Consider the following 23,429-nt stretch of genomic DNA (forward strand, 5'->3'; position numbering starts at 1 on the left):
CGAGTACCAGTTCAAGCGTTTTATTAACATTGATGAATAAGAATCCGTTTTATCATTATATTATTTTTTATATACCAAAACTTTATTCTTTTAAGTACTGGTGAAAACAATGAAGACGCTGCAGTGATAGAAGAGACAACATGGCTTTGGATGACCAAGAAAAAAAATCATCAGAAAGAAAAAGAGAAAAAGAAAGTCCTCCGACAAAAGTGAATATCCTATCATTGGAATTTTTTTTTTCTTATGTTTTGAAATGTAAGCAAGCATCTGACAACTCGCCTGCTTTCTACCAACTTGCCCCACTTTCTACCAACTCGCCCACTTATGAAAAGGGTTAAATGCCGATGAATTTAGTTCTGCCAACTCGTCCCATTTATGAAAAGAGTAAAATCCAGATGAAATCTGGTAGGTCTTTTCACCACCGCACACCGCAGAACACCACAGAACACATTAAAATACCGTCTAACACACCTAAATATATTGTTTTCATCTTTATTTATATATTTGGCTTACCTTCTGAACGAGGATGAATATGTTTATACATATATATATACACAAATTAATAAGAAATGATAACAAGAGAACCAAAAAGAACAGTCTTGCAGGGCTGTTGTCAGAACAGTACACTTTCAAGTCTAACATTTTTTTAAATATAATTATTGTGATAATTTCACATTAAATAAAATGTTTTCTTAACTTATTTGAACAATTTTTTTCTAATAATTGAAAAGTAAAGACCATAAGATAATATACAATGAAATACAGACAATGTCAGTCCGGAAAAAATATTGCTGTGTCCGGAAGCGTTTTTTTTTATATTTTGATTCTCAATTTTAACATCACTAATAAGCTGTCAGTCGAGGACCAGCTTACATCACTAATGCACATAAAAATGTGAAAAACATGACAATAGGATTAAATTTTACGTAATTTAATCGATTTTATTGTTTTATTGTGTAACATTACTGTTCTCTTAAGGGATAGTGGTCTTTTTGGGTGTTCGGTGGTGTTTGGCGGTGAAAAAACCGACCCGATGAAATCAGTCCTGCCAACTTCCCCCAATTTACCAGCTTACGATAAATAGTAAAATCCTGATGAATTTAGTCCTGCCAACTCGCTCCACTTATGAAAAAGCATGCATGTGATTCTTTAGGGGGGAGGACAAAAACTCGTAATTTTTAAGACCTCTTCCGTCCCTCCCGTAAATAATTCAAATCTGCTGTTTTCGAAGATTTCAACCCCCAAAAAATTGTCAATCTACATTTTTATTACCATCAATGTCAATCTCTAATATCCATCTTGTGTCACTGATGAAGGTAATTTTTACTTGTAAATCAAAGAACTTGGATAATTATATGGCTTCATTTGACAGCTTGGGTGTCAAACATGCTTTAAATTTAGGTGTCGTCATCATCGTCGTCCGAAGACACATTGCTTTTTGCACTCTAACTTTAGTTTAAGTGAATGGATCTCTATGAAATTTTACCATAAGGTTCAATACCATAAAAGGAAGGTTGGGATTGATTTTGGGGGTTATGGTACCAAAAGTTAAGGAATTAGGGGCCAAAAAGGTTCCATATCACAAAGGGAATGCTGGGATTGATTTTGGGGGTAATTGCCTCAAAATTTTAGGAATTAGGGGCCAAAAAAGGGGCAAAAAACAAGCATTTTTCTAGTTTTATGACAATAACTGGTGTGTTAGTGTATGGATCTTTCTGAAATTGTACTGCAAGGTTCTGTATCACAAAGGGAAAGCTGGAATTGAGTTTGGGGGTAATTGCCCAAAATGTTGAGGAATAAGGGGCCAAAAAGGGGCAAAAAATAAGCATTTTACTAGTTTCCAGACAATAACTTGTGTTCAAATGTATGGATCTCTCTGAAATTGTTCTGCAAGGTACCATACCACAAAGGGAAGGCTGGGATTGAGTTTGGGGGTAATTGCCTCAAAATTTTAGGAATTAAGGGCAAAAAAGGGGCAAAAAACAAGCATTTTTCTAGTTTCAGGACAATAACTTGTGTGTAAGTGTTTTGATCTTTATGAAATTGTACTACAAGGTTCCATATCACAAAGGGAAAGCTGGGTTTGAGTTTGGGGGTAATTGTCCTAAAGGTAGCAATATACAGTTAGGAAAAAAAAAATAAAAATTTACCCTGATAAATTTTACCATCCCCTTTTCCTTGCTTTCTTACAAATTAAGCCTACTGTTTGTATCATATATGTGCATATGTATGTAATCAGTACCTTCCAAAGATTTGATTTCCAGTAGTTAAAATAGTTAAATAAAATTTCTTTTTGGTGTATCCATGGCAACAATCTGTTTTTAATTGCTATAAAATATTGCAAAAAGGTGGGTAAAGATTTCACATATTTCCCCAAAAATTGGCCAAAAGTAGAATTTCAATCCCTTGGAGTGATACTTTTTCTGAAACTGTTTACATATATCTATCAAGAGATCAAATAAAAGTCATGTCTTTCGTCTAATTTTTTTGTAAAATTGTGTCAAAAAGTTTGTGTGAAAAAAAAGTGTTTGTAAACATTACAATAATTTCTGGACCTATGGCCCGTCTGGCTATGAAAATAAAGACAGTCAAACAGAAAACAGCCCATAAAACATGTCAAAAATAATCTTGATGTTCTTATAAACCCACTATGAAGGCTAAATTAGTCATCAGCTGTCTAAAAATGAATTTTATTGCACACTAACTTTCATATTTGAAAAATCCACCATGGCCAAAATGGGAAACTACACTCCTAACTGTGTGTTGCTACCTTAATAATAAATATTTTTTTTAAATTCCCTCTTTTAATTAATTTTCTGTGTTCTGCTAGCTTAAACGAGTAAATTGGCCTTTTATTTTTGAAAATTGGTTGCGTAATAAATATTTTATGAAAGTTAGCAGTTGACACTGAAACGCTACAAAAAAAAATGATTTAAGGAAAAGTGCTAATTATTTCAAAGTGTAAAATTTCATTTCTGCCCCAACTTGTGGTTAAATTTTAAAAACTATACCTCTTGTATTTTTTTTTTTTAATGTTGCAAATCATAATAAGATCTCTGAAGATGCAAAATTGTACAAAATTAACCAATTTAAAGCACAAAATGTTAATTTTTATATGTATTGCATACCAAAGCCCTGATTATGAAACTTGCTAATAGGGAATCAATTTCTAACAGTAAAAACAAAATATACATTTAGTTTCAGCAAAAATGTAACATGAAACCTTGCTAAAAATAATAATTTGATATATTCGCATAAAAAAATACAAAGCTTTCAATACTTTGGCTATTAAATACAGTGCAATCCTTTGGTAGCAAGGGTTAAGCGAATAGAGTACAAAAATAAGCTTTAAGTCAAAATATCTATTTTTGGTTGCTAAGGTAAATAAACAATACAATTGACATGTATTGTCATTCTAAAACACTTTATTTCCTCAGAAATTGATTTAGAATCTAAATCTTAATAGATTTGTGGTATGAATAGTCTTAAATTATGCTATTCTGAGCTTTCCAAGTATGCCATAAGGTAGCAATATACAGTTAGGAAAAAAAATAAAAATTTACCCTGATAAATTTTACCATCCCCTTTTCCTTGCTTTCTTACAAATTAAGCCTACTGTTTGTGTCATATGTGTGCATATGTATGTAATCAGTACCTTCCAAAAATTTGATTTCCAGTAGTTAAAATAGTTAAATAAAATTTCTTTTTGGTGTATCCATGGCAACAATCTGTTTTTAATTGCTATAAAATATTGCAAAAAGGTGGGTAAAGATGTCACATATTTCCCCAAAAATTGGCCAAAAGTAGAATTTCAATCCCTTGGAGTGATACCTTTTCTGAAACTGTTTACATATATCTATCAAGAGATCAAATAAAAGTCATATGTCTTTCGTCTCATTTTTTTGTAAAATTGCGTCAACAAGTTTGTGTGAAAAAAAAAGTGTTTGTAAACATTACAATAATTGGTAAATTAAAATTTTTTAAGTTCTTAGACCACATTCATTCTGTGTCAGAAACCTATGCTGTGTCAAATATTTAAAAACAATCCAAATTCAGTGCTGTATCAAGCTTGAATGTTGTGTCCATACTTGCCCCAACTGTTCATGGTTCGACCTCTGCGGTCGTATCAAGCTGCGCCCAGCGTAGCATTTTATTTTTATATTGGTAGAACTTTATTCTTCGGAATTAAACTTCTTTTCATAAGTGGGGCGAGTTGGCAGACCTTTATTCATTGGGATTATACTACTTTGTCATCAGTGGGGCGAGTTGGCAGACCTTAATACTTTTCATAAGTGGGGTGAGTTGGCAGACCTATATTCATCGGGATTTAACTCCTTTTCATAAGTGGGGCAAGTTTGCAGACCTTTATTCATCTGGCCTCAAATCTTATGTCCTTTCCACTAATCTATGTCCTTTTTAATAGTGGGTCATACACGTTCCAAATTTATGTCCTCTATTGTCTCAAATCTATGTCTTGTATTGTCTCAAATCTATATCCTTTATTAACTCAAATCTATATCCTTTATTAACTCAAATCTATGGCCATTTCTGTCTCAAATCTATGTCCTTTATCATTGTTTATCATAATGTGGTAATGTAAGACATATCATACCAGAAAAAAAAACTTTTTTAATAAGATAGTGGCACAAAATGTCGTTGTTAAACATAATAAATTATATATACCCTAAACATTTTTATGTGGTACATTTGTGTACCTATACATTGAAACATTAAACAAAACGTTTGTAAATAGGTGTATGTGTTTAATGCTTACAATGCAGAATAGGTTTAATTCATTGTTGAAGGCTGTACATGTATCTTTAGTTGCTTGTATACCATTTGTATACAGTTATCATTTTGTCTCAGGTTGTTTATTAACTTATATTTCGTATTTGTTATCAAGACATAATGAGTAAAGCCCGGTTGAGTAAAGGGAAGTAATGATAATTACTAAAGAACAATTAAACATGGGATCAAGAAAATCAAATAATTTGAAAATGTTGTAGTTTTACAATAAAATGTAAATCATACAATAATAACACACGCATGCAAAATTTTTAAGCACACACATGGAGAACACATCCCAACTTAACATTAAATTATGGGAAATGACTTAATAAAACAGAATTCCTATAAGGCCGTACTTTAGCACGCTGATTGATAATTCAAAAACGGCATGTCAAACATTGTCTTTTATTATGTAAACAGCAGGGTTTCAGCTAGGATTTTGAGGGCTTTAGTCACATTTGTGCCAGATGAAAATCAACCTTGTTTTTGGTAACAGCAAGGGACCAAGGAAATATTTTAAAATGTAGTACCATTTTATAAAAAACGTCTGAAAATTTGATTCCGTTAAAAAATCTGGGAACCCAGTGAATTATGCTGCACATTACTTGCAACTTCTTTACTAAAACAAATACATGAAACTTTTTTTGTACTGAACAATTATACGACACTTTCTGTACCAAACCATTATGTGACACTTTCTGTACCAAACCATTATATGACACTTTCTGTACCAAACCATTATATGACACTTTCTGTTCCAAACCATTATATGACACTTTCTCTACAAAACCATTATATGAAATTTTCTGTTCCAAACCATTATATGACACTTTCTCTACCAAACCATTATATGACACTTTCTGGTCCAAACCATTATATGACACTTTCTCTACCAAACCATTATATGACACTTTCTGTTCCAAACCATTATATGACACTTTCTGTTCCAAACCATTATATGACACTTTCTGTACCAAACCATTATATGACACGTTCGGTTCAAAACCATTATATGACACTTTCTGTACCAAACCATTATATGACACTTTCTGTACCAAACCATTATATGACACTTTCTCTACCAAACCATAGTTTGATGCTGTGACTGTTCCAAAAACAATAATGAAACATTTCGTTCCGAAACAAATGTATTTTAAAACCTGAACAAAATAAAATTCTCAAACCATAATATGAATCATTGCAATATGTAAATAATAGAGAATTAATTTTGTAAAGATATACAAAAAAAGAGTAAATTTTGATTGTGTCAGATAGGTAGTAAATGTCTTTTATCATAGATATTATCTAAATACATTTCTTCCTTTCAGGTTTTAATAAGAAGATTACCACCAAGTTTGACACCAGAAACTCTGCTTGAGCAGTTGTCTCCCTTGCCTAGCCATGAATTCTATTTTGTTAGAGCTGATATGAGGTATGGTGGCTGCAACACTGAAGAACAAAATAATGAATGAAAATAAATCCTACTGTTGTTAATGAAAAAATCTACATAGACACTGCAAAATGTTATTTTCTAAGAACTTTCTATATAAAAAAAAATCTAATTTTGATTACTGGTAGTAAATACTGTGGATTCATTTATTTTCATGGATATCAATTTTCTCAGATTGAGGAAAAATTGTATTTTCGATGATATTTGATTTCATGGTTTTGCCAAAGTCTGTATACATGTCTATGGAAAATTTGTACATCATTGATCATGTAAATTTGTGGTTTTCCTATCTATGTTATAGCCATGAAAAATTGGTATCAAACAGATTATAGTGAATCCACAGTACAGAACTCATGTAATGTGTTGATATAAATTAAACATTCAGTAACACTAATTCTACTAGGCTGTGAAGATATTTTAAAAACAGCATTGTTGTTTGAACTTTATGTTGTGCTTTGTTGAATATGACTTACATCTGTCCTACATGTATAACAGTAGATGTAATTTATTTTTTAGCCTTGGTCAGAATGCCTTCACAAGAGCATACATTAACTTCCAGAGTTATGAAGATGTTTACAACTTCAGAGACCAATTTGATGGCTATGTATTTGTGGATGGAAAGGGTTTGTTGAATTTGAAGACATAAATAGAGTTGTCAACCTAAAATATGAGAAAGATACATTGCTGATCCCTTTTACAATATTATGATTGATGACCCCTTACAATATTATGATTGATGACCCAATATAAAGATAAGGAGATGTGACATGACTGCCAATGACACAACTGTGTTTTTCTTTTAGCATACTTAATTAGAATTTTATCTGTTTAACAGATTTTGTATAAATCGTAAAGTTTTCAAGCTATAAAGTGTCTAACATGTCTATAATTACATTTTGCCTGGTACTGGTATATATATATATTTATCATATACTTGTATAAAATATTACTTAAATTTTACAGTTCAATAACATTTAAAAATATTAAAAGGCTATGAAAGGATTACTATGTTTATTTACAAGATTCCTAAAAGTTTCCTCGGCAGGCTGATAAACGAACCTTTATTGACTGCTTCTGGAATGTTATCACATGCCTTTCCGTTAATGTTCGTGACGTTTATCGCATGCAACTTCGTGAATTTCTGGAAATTTGGTTGCAAACATGACAGACGACACAGCTGCGTTTGTCGAGTCTTTGAAAAACATCAACACAGTGCGGAAACCGCAAGTGATTTAATACTTTTCACAAAATGGTTGAGAACCAACAATGAATTAAGATAACACATGTTTTGAAAGACATATCAAATTTTGAGTCCAACTCTAGACAGGTTCTAGCCCCAACAACTTCAGGCATAACTATGCACATGTTTTCGGGGGCAACCATCACAGGAAAGGTGACAATAAGCTTTTCAAACTAAGAACATGATAATTGTTGTAATATGTCACAAGATGAATAAAATGCTTGTATTATCAATAAAAACAAAGTTAAGAAATTTGTATTTGGCTGTCTGTAAATTATTATCTAAAAGTTCAAAGAAAGACAAAATCTTAATAGTTCTTGTCTGTATTTCTTCTGCTGAAGTATATGATAAAAAGATCATTACATGTCATTTTTCATATCAGACCCTTTATCGGCCCTCGTTCATGATATCAGCCCTCGAGCCTACGGCTCTTGGGCTGATATCATGACCTAGGGCCGATAAAGGGTCTGATATGATATTTGCCATGTAATAGTCTATACATATATATATGCATTTAAAAGAGCACACATTATCTTTTAATGTATACCCTAATAGGCCTATTATCATGCTGGTACAGTATTATGCTGCAACAAGCATTAGATTTATATTATTCGCTAATTACAGGGAACGAATATTCTGCTATTGTTGAGCTTGCTCCGTACCAGAAAGTACCCAGGAGAAAACCAAAGAAAGTGGATGTCAAAATGGGAAGCATTGAACAAGGTAGAAACAGTAGAAGTAGTACTGGTTATTTCTTTAACAAAAATTCAATTATGCACCTCTTCATGATATCATTTATCATTTAAGTTTATAAAGCTTTTATCAAGTTTTCAACACTCTAGAAATCTTTGTTCTATCAGGAGGTATAAAGTCAACCTAGAATCAGCCAGTACAGATGTAATTTATAAATATATTGACCTAAATTATTAGTTCAGGAACCATTTAATTTACACATTTGTGTCAACTCATTTGTCTAAATATTCTCACAAACTAAAGAATCTTGGAACTTTTATTTTTTATTTATTGAATTGAAAATATGTATGGAGCTTGACCTACAAAAAATGAGTAGAATTCCATCTACATTAATCTGTCTCCTATGATATAAGAAAAAACTTTGAATAAAAAAGGTTTGTTGCCAGTGTCAATGAGACAACTAATCTACAACATAAAAAAACTAGAGACATCAAGAGGTTAACATGAAGTCTTCAACAAACTACATTTAGTATGTAAAACTCGAAATCACCCAGAGTCTAAAAAAGTTTTAAATGAACACAACATCCTACCAAGAAACTGTTAAAGGGAAAAATATAAATAGAGACATATAATGATAAGAATCATGATTTGGAACTTGGACATTTGATTGATTCTTTGGTGGGATTTTTTTTTCATTACCCAGCCGTAGCTGAGGGGGCATTAAGTTTTAGCCTTGTCCGTCTGTACGTCCCAAAATTGGTTTCCGTTCTCTAACTTTAGTTTGCCTCAACCAAATGTTAGGAAACTTATATACGGTGCTTATTATCACAAGACACAGATCAAGTTTGAATTTGGGTGACGTCACTTTTACCGTTCTAGTGTATGCCCCTTTACAAATGGAAAAATTGCTGAATTTTTCGTTTCCGTTCTCTCACTTAAGTTTGCCTCAACCAAATGTTATGAATCTTATAAACAATGCTTATTACCACAAAACACAGATCAAGTTTGAATTTTGGTGGCGTCACTCTTACCGTTCTAGAGTTATGCCCTTTACAAATGGAAAATCGCTGAATTTTTTGTTTCCGTTCTCTAACTTAAGTTTGCCTCAACTAAATGTTATGAAACGTATACACAATGCTTATTACCACAAAACTCAGGTCAAGTACAAATTTGGGTAGCGTCACTTATACTGTTCTTGAGTTATGATCCTCTATAATGTTATATGCAAGCTTGGGCATCATCTGTGTCCCACGGACGCATTCCCCCATTTATTTTGGTGGTTTTTTTTTTAGATCTAAGCCATTCCCCTTTAATCTCATTTGATCAAAGTATCACTGACTCATAAAACAACTATCTGACTGCAGCTTAAAGTCATATTGCATTTCATTATTAAACAGTAATGTTAAAACCAAGGTGAATACATAAACAGATCTGATGCTGCTCTCTTTTTAAATACCAATGAGGAGATAGATATGAAATTTGAATAGGAAATCTAAACGTAAATATATGTTTTGTAGATTTGTACTTAGATGATTCATGAATAGTTATAATTACCTATAATTCTAAAAATGAAAGGGAATTTCTTGACAACAATCTCATGAGGGGCAATAACCCTGTGATATGATGAAGCTTGAAACTTCCTTAAGTTTGAAAGACCTTAACTATACTTTCCTTTTTTCATTTCATTCTATACACATGTATTTTATTGCTACAGATCCAGATTATGTGAAGTTTTTGGAATATTTACAAAATGAAGAGGCAGAGGAAACACAGACAATAGAGGCTTATCTGGAGGAACTAGAAAACAAAGAAAAAGATATGAAGGGTAATATAGGATAGTCCTTATTGTTTCGCCTGCAATTAAAGTCATGGAAAGCGAGACATAGGGATTGCTTTTCCGGTGACGGCTCCAGGGTCAACAATTGTTTAGTTTTCTGCTTAAGTTAGTTTGATAGGAACTACTTGTGATAGATCATTGATATTTAATATAAAGTTGCATTACTATCAGTATATATCAGCTTGACGACTATTTCAAGGCCGTGCCCCCTAGGTCATGGTCCAGTGACTTTGAATTAATTAGAATTTTCAATGTTAAGTTTTCTGCTTAAGTAAGTTTGATAAGAACTATTTGTGATAGATCAATTATATTTTGTATAAAGTTGCATTACTATCAGTACATATCAGTTTGATGATTATTTTCAAGCCCTGCTCACTAGATAATGGTCCAGCAACTGAATTAATAAACCATGTTGTTGTCCATCAGATTGTCTTTTTCTGAATTTTATGCCAACAGGCGAGACATATCTCTGTGTCAACAGTTTATCTTTGTTTGAAATTTTCCCCATCTTGACTTTAGTAGTGGTACCCTAGCTAAATGTCAGCATTGTAGTGGAAAGTTTGCCATCCTTCATCCATATTTATAAATTGTGTCCGCTCTATATCTTAAGGTGGTACCTAACACTACAGGGAGATAACTCTGTAAAAATCAGCTAAACGTTTTAATTACATTGTATTGTTAAGGAAATATTAAGCTTCTCAATGATCAAAATTAGTGTTTGTCAAACTGTTATATAACCAATGAAATTTTTCTGATAAAGTGGTTGGTTCAAATTTTTTGAAATTTTTATATTTTTGTCAAAGGGTCAAAGTAAACATTTTGTCAAAATTTTATGAAAATTAAACGAGCCAAATTAATATTAGTCAAGGTGTTGGGTACCACCTTAAGTTACACTGGAGTTAATTGCTGATTCTTGATGGCAATGTTCACCACTATCATAAGGTGTCTTGTAAAAAAAAATTGATAATTTTCTTAAAGGTTTGAGTCTCAAACATAGTTGAAAGGTCTCCATCTAAGGTCTATATTCAACCGTTGTGTCTGCTTTGAGTTTGTTAATGATACTTTAGAAGGTTGTTTAAACCCAATATTGGAAGGATTTTCATAAAATAGGTTATATTTGAAAGGTCAAACATTAATTCCATGTTAATAAATTGTATCAGTTCTATATTTTGAATACTACATGCAGTTGAAAGAAAATACTTTGTTTGGTTGTTTATCAATTCCATAAGGTGTGTCACAATTCATTTCCTAATTTTCATCAATTAAAAACATAAAGATCAGCACTCATGAGATGGTCTTGATTCTAAAGGTATTTACCATAGTATATGAAGAGTTGTAAACATTGCTTGAAATGGTTCAAAACTGTTTTTTTCCATTTCAGCCAAAAAGGCTATGAAAGTCAGTACACCATTGATTGACTATATAAGAAAGAAAAGGGAGGAGAAAAAACTTATTATACAGGTCTGTATTGTAATTTAGAAATTAAGGCTTTTTTCTGTAATTTTATTGGGGTGTAAAAGTGTTGACCGAAGCACATTTTGTATGAAGCACGGAAGAGCTTCATTCTTAAAATGTGTGCACGATCAACACTTTAACACCCCAATAAAATTACAAAAAGAAGCATTCATTTCTTAGAATTACATTTTTATGCTAATAAGACCATGAAAAAAAGTTTTATCAAGTTTTTCTCTTATTTACCCGTGCAGTTTTTTGTGGAAGCACGTGTCATCATGAATGTAACATTTCATTTTGATATGAAGGTTAATTTTTGAATGACGCACAATTGTTGTTAACCAATCAGACTAACGGATTCTCATGAAACATACATATGATGTAATTATTGTAATGTAAATCATACATGATTGGTTTTTAATCAGCATGATTAACTAAATCCACAGTAACTCTTATGAAATGATACAGAAACTATTGTGAAACCCAATCAGCTATAAGAAATTAACACTCAGAAGAAAGGTCTACTCATAAATAAACTGGTTAAACTATTTGTATTTCTACATATTTTCAGTCACAGTTTTCATAGCTGCTACCAATTTAACTTTAATATGGTTATATAAATAAAAGATGTATATCTTTTGAAATATTATCTACATCTAAAAATGATTAATATTGATTGTCTTTGCAACATAAAAAACACAGTTTCTTGATATTTGGTATCTAGATTGGTTTATATAAGCTACACCATGTTCTCAGTATGTTGCTAGCCTTACTGTTTTCTATATAAGAAGAATTTAAGTGAGTTATATGTTTCTTTGTATGAATCCATCAGGATCGATATTTTTTAATTCAAATAAAAACAATATTCATACAGAAACAAAGAGATGAAAGGAAGAAAAAAGAATTAGAAAGAAGGAAAATAAGAGAAGAAGACAGAAGGAGAAGAAGAGAAAAAGAACAAGAAAGATTTACAAGGGAAAAAGAAAGAGATAGAGAGAGATACAAGGAAAAAGAAAGACAGAAGGAAAAGGATCGTGAAAGGGAATCTGAAAGGAAAGAAAAATCTCAAGACGATCAACCAAAAGTTAGTATTAGATCAAGTACAGTTTTTTTCTCGCCTTTTCGTCGCAGTAGTCACAGTATGCGAGACATATGTATTACTATCCGGTGGCAGTGGAGTAAACTATTTGTATAAAGCTTTATATTTCAGAAGGTAGAAGACCTGGATGCTTCATACCTTGTATGCAGATACCTTATGTTACGAAGTTTCTGTCTGTCATATGCCCATTGTCCTTGACCTCATTTTCATGGTTCACTCTTAAAATTATAGTTTTTTTGTCATGTGAATTTCTCACTTATTATGAGTAATAGGATAACTATATTTGGTATATGGGTTCCTTGCAACGTCAACATGTCTGTCAGACAGGGTTAACCTGACTTCGACCTCAATTCATGGATCAGTGATCAAGGTTAAAGTTACGTGATTAGGTCCGTTTCTCAGATACTACAAGCAGCAGGTCAACTATATGTGGTGTATGGAATGATTGTAAGGGGTACATGTCAGACTGGTAGGTTTCATCTGACCTTGACCTCATTTTCATGGTTCATTGGTCATTGTTAATTTTTTGTGTTTTGGTTCGTTTTTCAAGTACTGTAAGCAATAGGTCAACTATATTTGGTCTATGGAATGATTGTAAGGTGTACATGTCTGTCTAGCTGGTGTCATCTGACCTTGACCTCATTTTAATGGTTCATTGGTCAATGTTAAGTTTTTGTGGTTTGGTCTGTTTTTCAAGGACTATCAGCAATAGGTCAACTATATTTGGTTTAATTAATAATTGTAAGGTGTACATGTCTGTCTAGCTGGTGTCATCTGGCCTTGACCTCATTTTCATGGTTCATTGGTCAATTTTAAGTTTTTGTGTTTTGGTCTGTTTTTCAAATACTAATAGTAATAGGTCAACTATAATTGGTGTATGGAATGATTGTAAGGTGTATATGTCTGTCTAGCCAGTATCATCTGACCTTGACCTCATTTCCATGGTTCATTGGTTTACATTAAGTTTTTTTGTGGTTTGGTCTGTTTTTCAATTAAGGTAAGCAATGGATCAACTTTATTTGGTGTATGGAATAATTGTTAGGTGTACATGTCTGTGTGACAGTTTTATCTGACCTTGACCTCATTGTCACAGATCTTTAAAAATGTTAAGTTTATGTGATACTTGTAGTAAAACCTTTATCTTTTTAAGACTTTCAACATGAAATCAATGGTCAGTAAAACACGCGAGACATTTCAGCGTGTGCACTCTTATTCAATTGTTTTGAGGAAATATGCTTAATGTCTGATATCATATTTGTTGTTCAAACATGTGCAAAAGTTCTGTTTAGATAACTCTCAATATTTGAAGTTAGAAATGCATGCATTCATCATACCTTTAATTCTGATAGGTGTCTTTGCCATACAATTTTTGTTAAAAATCATCATCTTGTTTGGATTCACATTTGACCAAAACCATGTTTTCAATTTCCAGTAAATAGAAACTGTGTAAAATGTAAAGAACAATTACAGATACATAACAATAGAACTAGCGACTGAGGTCTAGACCTGATATTGGTCTGGTTTACACTGGACTAGAAGTTCCAATGATATTTTGTTTCCTTTGTAAAAATTATTGAACAGTTTTTAACATGATTAAGCATATCAAATTTTGTAATTAAGAATATGTTAGAGAGCATGTGAGTTATTGTCATCACTTTGTGTCCGTCTTCCGTATTGGCCTAATGTTACCAAACTTAACCTGAATGTTCCTTAGGGATTATTGTTTTGAAATTGTTATTGGGGAATTTGATCCATCAACAAACAGGGCAAAAAAAAAAAAAACTTTTGGGGAGTCTGCAGTTTTCGGCTTATAAAACTAAAGCAGTCAAAGAAAAACTGATGAGGGTAAGAAAAATCAAAAGGTCTATCCTCCACTGAGTTTTCAAAAGTAATTGACAACCCATTTAACAGTAATTGCCTTTGAAATTTGAACTATTGTCAAATTTCTTAACTTTTGGTTATTGTCGAGCCTTCGACTTTTGTCGAAAAAGCAAGACATAGCGATCCTACATTCCGTCATCGTCGGTGGCGTCCACAAATATTCACTCTGTGGTTAAAGTTTTTGAAATTTTAATAACTTTCTTAAACTATCCTGGATTTCTGCCAAACTCGGAAAGAAGCTTGTTTATGATCATAAGATAGTATCAAGAACAGGGCTTCCAAAATTTTTTTGAGCCAGCCGAACATTTCATATCTTATCCCGATTTTTTATCCCTTAAGACTTAGTAAATTAGGCAACTATGATAATCAGTTGGCCATCATATATGATATAACCAATGATTGACATTAAAACGATATTAAACTTTACTTTGATATAAATTCGATGTTCTGATGTAAAGTGTTAAATTGAAAGTGCAGCGTACTAATTCTGCTTAATTCCGCTTTAGACTCTTTATTTGTGCAAAATAACGCTGTCAAAAGCTTTACTTTTGTTTTTAAAATCACATTTTCCTAATGCCGGATGTTGACTTGATAATGATAAATCACGGATCAGAGACGGATACGTAATATCCGTGTAAGTTTACGATTGAGTTAAGTAGCCTTTTCAAGTTATTTCTTCAAGAAAATACTCGAAATGAACGTTAGATAAAGGTATCAATGATAATTTTAGCATTATTGAAGAATTAGGATGCATAATTAAATTTCCCACCAGCAGACAATAGACACATGCGCACACGTGTACTAGTTCAAACAACGTGGTTCTGACGATTATTCGTTTAAAACCTTTGTCAAATTTTTCATCAAATCATATTTATTAACGTATTTCTTATAATTTCAATCTATTAGAATAAATTAATTAGATGCAACCCGCTGAAATGTAAGTAAATAACTTTGAATACCCTTTAGCGTACCCCAGTATTTAACACGATGTACAGTGTTTTTAAATATAATAATGAATATCATTGTAATTAATCGAGTTAACAAATTCGAATTCATTTATAAATATTCTTATTTGAAGAATTATTTTAAAATCTAAGGATACTTTATTAAAACTGAATGCTCATTTACAATCAAAAGATAGTATAAAGAGGAATATTTTTATTAATTTTTTTCCTCATTTTTGTTGAGCCTGCAATTAACAGCAAAAGTAGGCGAGACACTGGGTTCCGCGGAACCCTTACGAATTTTTATCTTAAAAAGTAATTTAGATAGAAACTGTAAACCGTAAAAATTACCAGAACAAATATAGTCAACATGGCAGAAGTTATTCGATTGACCCCTTATAGGAGTTATTGCCATTAAATAATGATTTTCACCCTTTTCTATTTTTCAAAACTATAGTAAATAGAGAAAAATTGTAAAAAGCAAAAATGATCAGCAGAATAAGATCTACAAATAAGTCATCATGGCTGAAATTGTCAGTTGATCCTTTGTATGAGTTATCCTTTGAAAGAGGAATTTTACCATTGGTTTTTGCAGAAACTGAAAAAAAGATGAAAAGAAATTGTACATAGCAAAAACATTCAGCAACATAAGATCTACAAATAAGTCAGCATCACCAAAATTGTCAATTGGCACATTATAGGAGTAAAATGCCCTTTGTCTATAATCGCGAAAACTATAATGGATAGTTAGAAACTGTAAACAGAAAAAAAATGATCAGCTATTCAAGATTTTGTTTACCTATTTCCAATTTTTGCCTAGTACATGTATCTCAAAAACTATAATAGATAGGTGAAGTATAAGCAGCAAATTTTGACAAGCAAGTGAATCAGGCTCTTGTTATTATTGTGAACTGTAATGGTGAACTGTATTTCATGTTTTGATTATTTGATCTTGAATATTGTAATGGTTATTTCTTTGATCTTAATTATTTTATTTTCTGGGCAATAATGGAAATGGTCTTTTATACATATTAGAAAAAAATATGGGGAGAGAAATTCTATCAGTAAAATGTTCTTATTTAATAGATATAAAAAAAAACAGTTAAAAAATATGTTTGAATTACACAGAATGTGATCTTTTATTAGCAGGTTCTTAAGAAACCTGAAAAAGATGATGAGAAAAAATTTGATAAAGATAGCACAAAAGAGAAAGTAAAAGATGGAACAAAAGATGTCAAGCCAAAAGAGGAAAAATTAAGTGAAGGTAAACAGAAAGAAAGGGAAAATCTTAGATTCTCCAAAGAAAACAGGGAAAAAGAGAGAAGAGAGAAAGAGAAAAGGGAAAAAAGTAACAAAATAGCTGCTGCGCTTCTAGATCAGAAACCTAAATCTTCTAAAGAGGAGAAATCAGATGATAAGTCAAAATTAGATGAAAAGAAGGGAGGAGAAGCTGATAAAGGAAAGGAAGCAAAGCAAGAAGATAAAAGTAGAAGTGGAAAGTGGGATGATTTCCCAGAAAGGAAAGACTCTAGAGGATCAAAAGATGATAAATATGATAGACCAAGATCATCCAAGGAAACTAGATCTTCACAAGGTCGTCCAAGGTCAGGAAGAGACTGGGACAGAGACAGGGACTGGGATTACAGAGATAGAGGGTAGGTTGATGCATGTTTCACTCATGTACAGGTTATTCAACTATAGGATTGAAATAATCCAATACATATGTACAAGCAAGGTTAGACTTAAAAATTTACCCTCACGTTTGTGAGATTTCCTTGTCTTGTAATCTTGTTGGTATTGGATTTTTTATGACTTTTCATTTTAATACTAACACTGAGATGTGTTATAATATCAAAAATGATTAAAAAGACAGCATTGTCTGATCAATATGTAATATTATTCCATATTGATAGAACTTTAGTAGGTTTTTCTATATGATCAAAATTTTGAATAAATAAGTATATTCACCTGCGGAAAAAAGTATATTCACGCACAAGGTTGCGTGCTTTTACGTGTATAATGATGTTAAAGTCGTTTGATGTACAGTTGGTTTTGGTAAATAATTGTCATTACATACATTACTCTCTGTACACTCTCGGAATATGGAATAAAACAATTACTGTCTTTTGTTTCAGTTAATATGTGGTTTAATTGACTTTTGAAAAACTGATATTCACTTCGGCCTCAGTGAATATCAGTTTTTCAAAAGTCAATAAAACCACATATTTACCTCATCAAAAGACAGTATTTGTATAATATCAAAAATGATTAAAAAGAAATCATTGTCTGATCATTATGGAATAAGAAGACAGTATGACTGGGAATGAAGGGACTACTAGTGCAATGAAGATGTTTACCAAAATATTTTTTTTGAAAAATCTGGTGTTCTTTGCTTTTATTTTAAATTTATTTTCTTTTTATGTTGGTATAGAATAGCCTCTTTTTCACATATATATTTATTTGTCCTCATAATTATTTCTGATTTTATTATCAAAAAGAACACCTCGCTAGCACCTTCTTAAACTAAAGTAAAAATTAATCTGATTGAAACTGTGTAAAGAATTTTATCAGATTATCCATTTGTAAATAGATGGAATTTTTAAGTAATAAACAGCCAAAGTAGCATTCTTTGTGTAGTTAATAGAGTTAAGGTTGATAAGTTGTTAGATGAACCAAGATTCCTGCAATAGGTAGTCAATAAAGCTACCAACAACTAACCTAAATGTTAAAGAATACAGCTTAAGTCAATGCTACTGTTCACATTAATCTTCCTGTAAGGTGAAAATTCTGTTGGTTGCTGAAGATCTTTTACATATTGTCTGGATAAAGAACACAAATAAAAGCATTGGCCCTTTGCATATATTGGTTAATTGAAAGAAACAAGAACATCCACTTCATATCGTTTTGTTTCCAATTAAATCTATTACATTTTTTACATATTCAAATAGTTTTTATTCAAACATTACATTACATTTTATTTTCTTTCTATATTTTCCAAATTGATATTATAATACATTTTATAGCAGCAATAGAAATATCTTAGCTTTGAAGAAATGTATCATGTTTCTTTTCATATTTTAGCTACAGGGAGGAAAGGCCAAGATCATATGCAGGGCCAAGTAGAGATGAAAGAAGAAAACAAGAAACAAGTACAGACAAGTAAATAATACACCTCAATGCTTACTTGAGTTTTTCTGAAATAGCACATTTGATTTTACTCATTTATTCACTAACTTTCACAACATTTGCAATGGATTTTTCTTTTACAGGTTCTGATTACCATTTTTCAAAAAAAAAAAACAGATCAAAAATATATATATCTATGTTCATGAGTTCACAGTTTTTTTGTCTTTATTTTGAAATAAAACTGTACTTAGCTAGATTAAAACAGTAATTATGACTTTCCTTTCAATTTTATTTTATTTTATTGTTTTTTTTTTTTAGAAGGCCATCATCCTCAAGAAAAGAATTTTCATCAAGTTCAGAGAAAGAGACATCCAAAGTAAATATACTTTGTCATAGTAAATATTCAATATATTTTGTCATAGTTAATATTAAATATACTTTGTAATAGTAAATAGTAAATTTACTTTGTCATAGTATATATTAGATATACTTTGTCATTATACTTTTTCATAGTAAATATTAAATATACTATGTAATTATACTTTTTCATAGTAAATATTGAATATACTTTGTCATAGTATATATTAAAAACACTTTGTCACATTTAAAAGTGCAATACATTTTTGTTCTTCCTTTTACCAAAAAATTGTACATTTTAAGTTTTGTATAAGCTGCATTACTATATTTATGTCCTGATTATAATGGAAAAAAACATATTTGAGGTTTCGGTTTAATAACTTATATAACTAATGGTCAGGTCTTTTCAAATTGGAACTTTTTAATAATTATAACTTGTGTTGTTCCTGAGTTATTACATTTTTGTATAGAAATTAGCCAGATTGGAGGTTTCATTTAACTTGAGAATACCTTAGATGTTATGAAATTTTTATGTCAGTGATCACATCATAACTCTAATTGTGCTCAAATTGCCATTCTCAGAGTTTTTCAATTTACAAATGCCTTGAAATGCTGAACTCTGACATCTTTTCGTAACTGTGGATTCAATGTCCCAGAGGCCCTTTTTCTCTGGTTTATTGGAATTTCCTGTAAACTGCTAATGTAAAATAATGTATCCAAGTAATATAAATAATCTCATAGCATAATTATTTTATACACTAAAATGTTGATACTTGCCATAATCAAATACAGAAAAATATAAAATTGAGAATGGGAATGTGTCAAAGAGACAACAACCCGACCAAAGAGCAGAAAACAGCCGAAGGCCACCAGTGGGTCTTCAACACAGCGAGAAAATCCCACACCCGGAGGTGGGCTTCAGCTGGCCCCTAAACAAAAATGTGTACTATTTCAGTGAAAATGAACGTCACACTCAACTCCAAAACATATAAATGAACTAAAATTTAAATTAACTGTTTAAAGCTTTAATTAAGATATTGTATTCACGTTTTAACAGTTGAAATCTAAAAATTGTTATTTAAAGGGTGATGCTAAAGCCTCAGAAAAATCTTTAGATAGAAAAGCTAGTGATGTAAAAGAAAAGGCAGTGAAAAAAGATAGTTCTAAAAATGATGTTGAAAAGGAAAAGAAAAGTGACCAATCAAAGGAAAAAGATAGTAGTAACGGAGAGAACAAGTTAAAATCTTCAGATAGCTTTGATGATGATAAAAAGAAGAAAAGAAAGGTAGTAATATGCATGTGATTGGTTAATTGATTGGATTTTATTTTTTACTTGACTGTGAGTTATTTATGCTTTAAGTTAGATAATATTTTTTTGTCCCAAATTGCAGTTTTTGTCTCTCCTGCGAGACATAGGGATTACAATGCGACTTCGGTGGTATAAACTAGTTGTATTAAGCTTTATATTAAAGAGGGAAGAAGACCTGGAGGCTTCATACTTTATATACAGATGCCTTATGTTACAAAGTTTCTGTCTGTCATATGTCCGTTGTCCTTGACCTCATTTTTATGGTTCAGTGACTGCTTGAAAAAAAGTTATGTTTTTATTTATGTTATTTGAATTTCTCACTCATTAAGAATATTAGGATAACTATAGTTGGTATATGGGTTCCTTGCAAGGCCTACATGTCACCGCATTTCGTGGATGAGTGATCAAGGCTAAAGGTATATGATTAGGTCTGTTTCTCAGATACTGTAAGCAGTAGGTCACCTATATTTGGTGTATGGAATGATTGTAAGGTGTACATGTCAGTCTGGCAGGTTTCATCTGACCTTAATATAAAAATAAGGAGATGAGATATGATTGCCAATGAGACAACTATCCACCAAAGTTCAACTGAAGTGGATGTAAGCAATTATAGGCAACCATACGGCCTTCAACAATGAAAAAAAACCATACCGTATAGTCGGCTATAAAAAGCCTTGACATAAAAAATATGAAACAATTCAATTGAGAAAACTAACGGCCAAATTTATAACAAAATTTACGAAAAACAAATATGACCGACATGAACAACGACAACCACTGAACTACAGACTCATTTTGGCAGTTCATTGGTCAATGTTAAGTATTGCCCAACTATATGTGTTGCATAGAATGATTGTATGGTGTATATGTCTGTCTGGCCTATTTCATCTGACCTTGACCTCATTTTCATGGTTCATTGCTCAATGATAAGTTTTCCTTATTAAATTCCTTAGATACTATATATAAGCAATATGTCAACTTCAATTGATGCATGGCATGATTGAAAGGTGTACATGTCTGACTGGCACGCTTCATCTGACCTTGACCTCATTTTTAATGGTTCATAGGTAAATTTTATGTTTTCATGGTTTGGTCTGTTTCTTGTATACTATAAACTATATTTGGTGTATGGAATGATTGTAAGGTGTACATGTCTGTCTTGCTTGGTTAATCTGACTTTGACTTCATTTTATGGATCATTGATGATACTAAGTTTATGTGATCCTTGTAGTAAAACTTTATCGTTAGGACCTATCAACTTAAAATCAATCATGGCTATTAAAGCAGGCGAGAAATTTCAGCATGTGCACTCTTGTGTTTCATCAACCTAATTGATCAATTGGTAAAATGTTTCACTTCAGTTATTTGATGAAAGTGTTAGTAGTATAATGCAGTCAATCATGAAAATTTATCAAGGAAGATACTGGTTACCTTATTTTAATTCTTATTTAAACAGGAAAAATTTTCCTTTAGAGAAATAATATCTAACAATGTAATAACAGTCTTTACAATTAAATTTAATTTTAAGAACATTTGTTTAAATCTGCCCACAATCTTTGTAACAAAAAAAAAGTGATGATAAAGTTTTGATATAATTATAATTTGCTGATGTGCTGGATTTGTAATTCAGTCATTACAAATTGTCAGATTTGTAAGATATCATAAATCTTTTTCTGACCGACCAACCTGAATCTTTCATACCAAAAATCTGTGAACCAATAAATTAAAAATACCTGGCTCATATATAGCATTTCATGAAATCACAATATTTATTCTCTCATTTTTATACACCCATTTATGGGAAGTATTATGGTATACCGGTGTCTGTCTGTCGTCAACATGTGGTACACTAACTCAAAACACTTTAACCAATTTGCATGAAACTTTGGTGAATTGTTTATATCTATTGACCTGAGCTCCCTTTCAATTTTTATAAATGTTAGATTTGACTTTTCCGAGTTATGGGGTTTTATTTATTAAAAAAGGGGGATTTTCCAGTTTTCGGACAATAACTCAAAAATGCTTTGAGCGGTTTTTGTGAAACTTTGGTGAATTGTTGATATATCAATTGATGTAAGCTCCCTTTCGATTTTTATAAATTTAAGGTTTTATGTTTTCGAGTTATGGAATTTTATTCATAAAAAAGGGGAGATTTTCCAGTTTGTGGACAATAACTCAAAAGTGTTTTGAACAGTTTTCATTAAACTTTGGTGACTGTTTTATATCTATTAAAATAACCTCCCTTTAGTTTCTTTTCTTTATTCCCCATTGTTCAACAATCGTAATAATAAGTGCACGCAATAAAAGTTGAATGGATGTCTGTTTATTTGTTTATTTGTGATCTTCTGTATGAACATCATTACTCTATAAGTTTTTCTATAGAGTATAGATTATAGAATTATTTAATGCATTATAAACAACTCAACATTTTCTATTCTAGGAGAGGCCTGAACGTGCAATATATGACCCCAGAAAAGCTGCCGAGAGAAGAATGGTTGGTACAAAACCATCAGATTCTGGTAAAAATGACAAGTCCTCTGATGACAAGAGCTCTGGTGAATAATGGAAAATAAAAAGAAACATACAAGGCAGGTCCTTGAAAAAAATGACACATGCGCCTTATGCATTACCGGTTATCTGTGGATTTGTCATTGTAAGCTCCGTATGCGTCACTTGTAACTGTGAATTGGACATTGTCACATTGATCACTTTTTAGGGTATATGATTATTATACATGTTATTGTACCCTTAGAAGCAATTTCTTGTTTATTAGTGATTATCAACAGTTGACTGTTGATTCATTATTATTCCTGGGCTTTTCATGGCTTTTGTGGATGATGGTGAACCCCAAATATCAATGATCATCAAAATACAAATGTAATAAAGGTTGGTGTTCAAAATTTCCCTAAATCATGAAAACTTTCTTCACGAAAATACAATTTTCATCAATCCACAAAAATTGGTGCCCATGGAAAATACTGAATATAAGGTGAATCAAAAGATGACAGTTGTTGAATGTATTTGACTGTTTGTTAGTAATTTATTCTGCTTGCACAATAAAAGGCAAGAATTTAATATGTTATAGAAACTTGAAGTAGGAAATGAAACAGGGTGAAGGATAAATGTAAGAAATTTTATAATAATTTAATGGTATTTAACTGTGAATTGCATGATCTATGAATGGTAAGAGAAAATAATACAAGATTGATAATTATTACTGATATTAAAGTTAATAAACTGCATTACCAGTAAA

The 23,429-nt window shown here is 31.4% G+C and overlaps 1 protein-coding gene across 2 annotated transcripts; it reads left to right on the forward strand.

Annotated features, from left to right (window-relative positions):
• Positions 1 to 10: 10 nt before the first annotated feature.
• Positions 11 to 23,429, forward strand: LOC127738379 (regulator of nonsense transcripts 3B-like). 2 transcript variants are annotated; one of them, XM_052249599.1, is made up of 12 exons: positions 11 to 209; positions 6,117 to 6,220; positions 6,755 to 6,861; positions 8,103 to 8,201; positions 9,886 to 9,996; positions 11,390 to 11,469; positions 12,335 to 12,544; positions 16,531 to 17,039; positions 18,466 to 18,543; positions 18,829 to 18,886; positions 19,952 to 20,152; positions 22,617 to 23,429. In XM_052249599.1, exons 1-12 carry the CDS (start codon positions 141 to 143, stop codon positions 22,737 to 22,739), a joined length of 1,749 nt encoding a protein of 582 aa, XP_052105559.1. In that variant the 5' UTR covers positions 11 to 140; the 3' UTR covers positions 22,740 to 23,429. The 2 variants fall into 2 exon arrangements, with proteins under 2 accessions (XP_052105559.1, XP_052105560.1); XM_052249600.1 differs by having other exon boundaries at positions 16,534 to 17,039.

The sequence above is a fragment of the Mytilus californianus genome, unplaced genomic scaffold, assembly GCF_021869535.1.
Source record: "Mytilus californianus isolate M0D057914Y unplaced genomic scaffold, xbMytCali1.0.p SCAF_4, whole genome shotgun sequence".
NCBI classification, from domain to species: domain Eukaryota; kingdom Metazoa; phylum Mollusca; class Bivalvia; order Mytilida; family Mytilidae; genus Mytilus; species Mytilus californianus.

Coding starts and splice junctions, on each gene's coding strand:
- LOC127738379 (XM_052249599.1), top strand. CDS start 141: ATGGCTTTGGATGACCAAGAAAAAAAATCATCAGAAAGAAAAAGAGAA. Junction 210..6,116: donor AAGAAAGTCCTCCGACAAAA/GTGAATATCCTA, acceptor TCTTCCTTTCAG/GTTTTAATAAGAAGATTACC. Junction 12,545..16,530: donor CTCAAGACGATCAACCAAAA/GTTAGTATTAGA, acceptor ATCTTTTATTAG/CAGGTTCTTAAGAAACCTGA.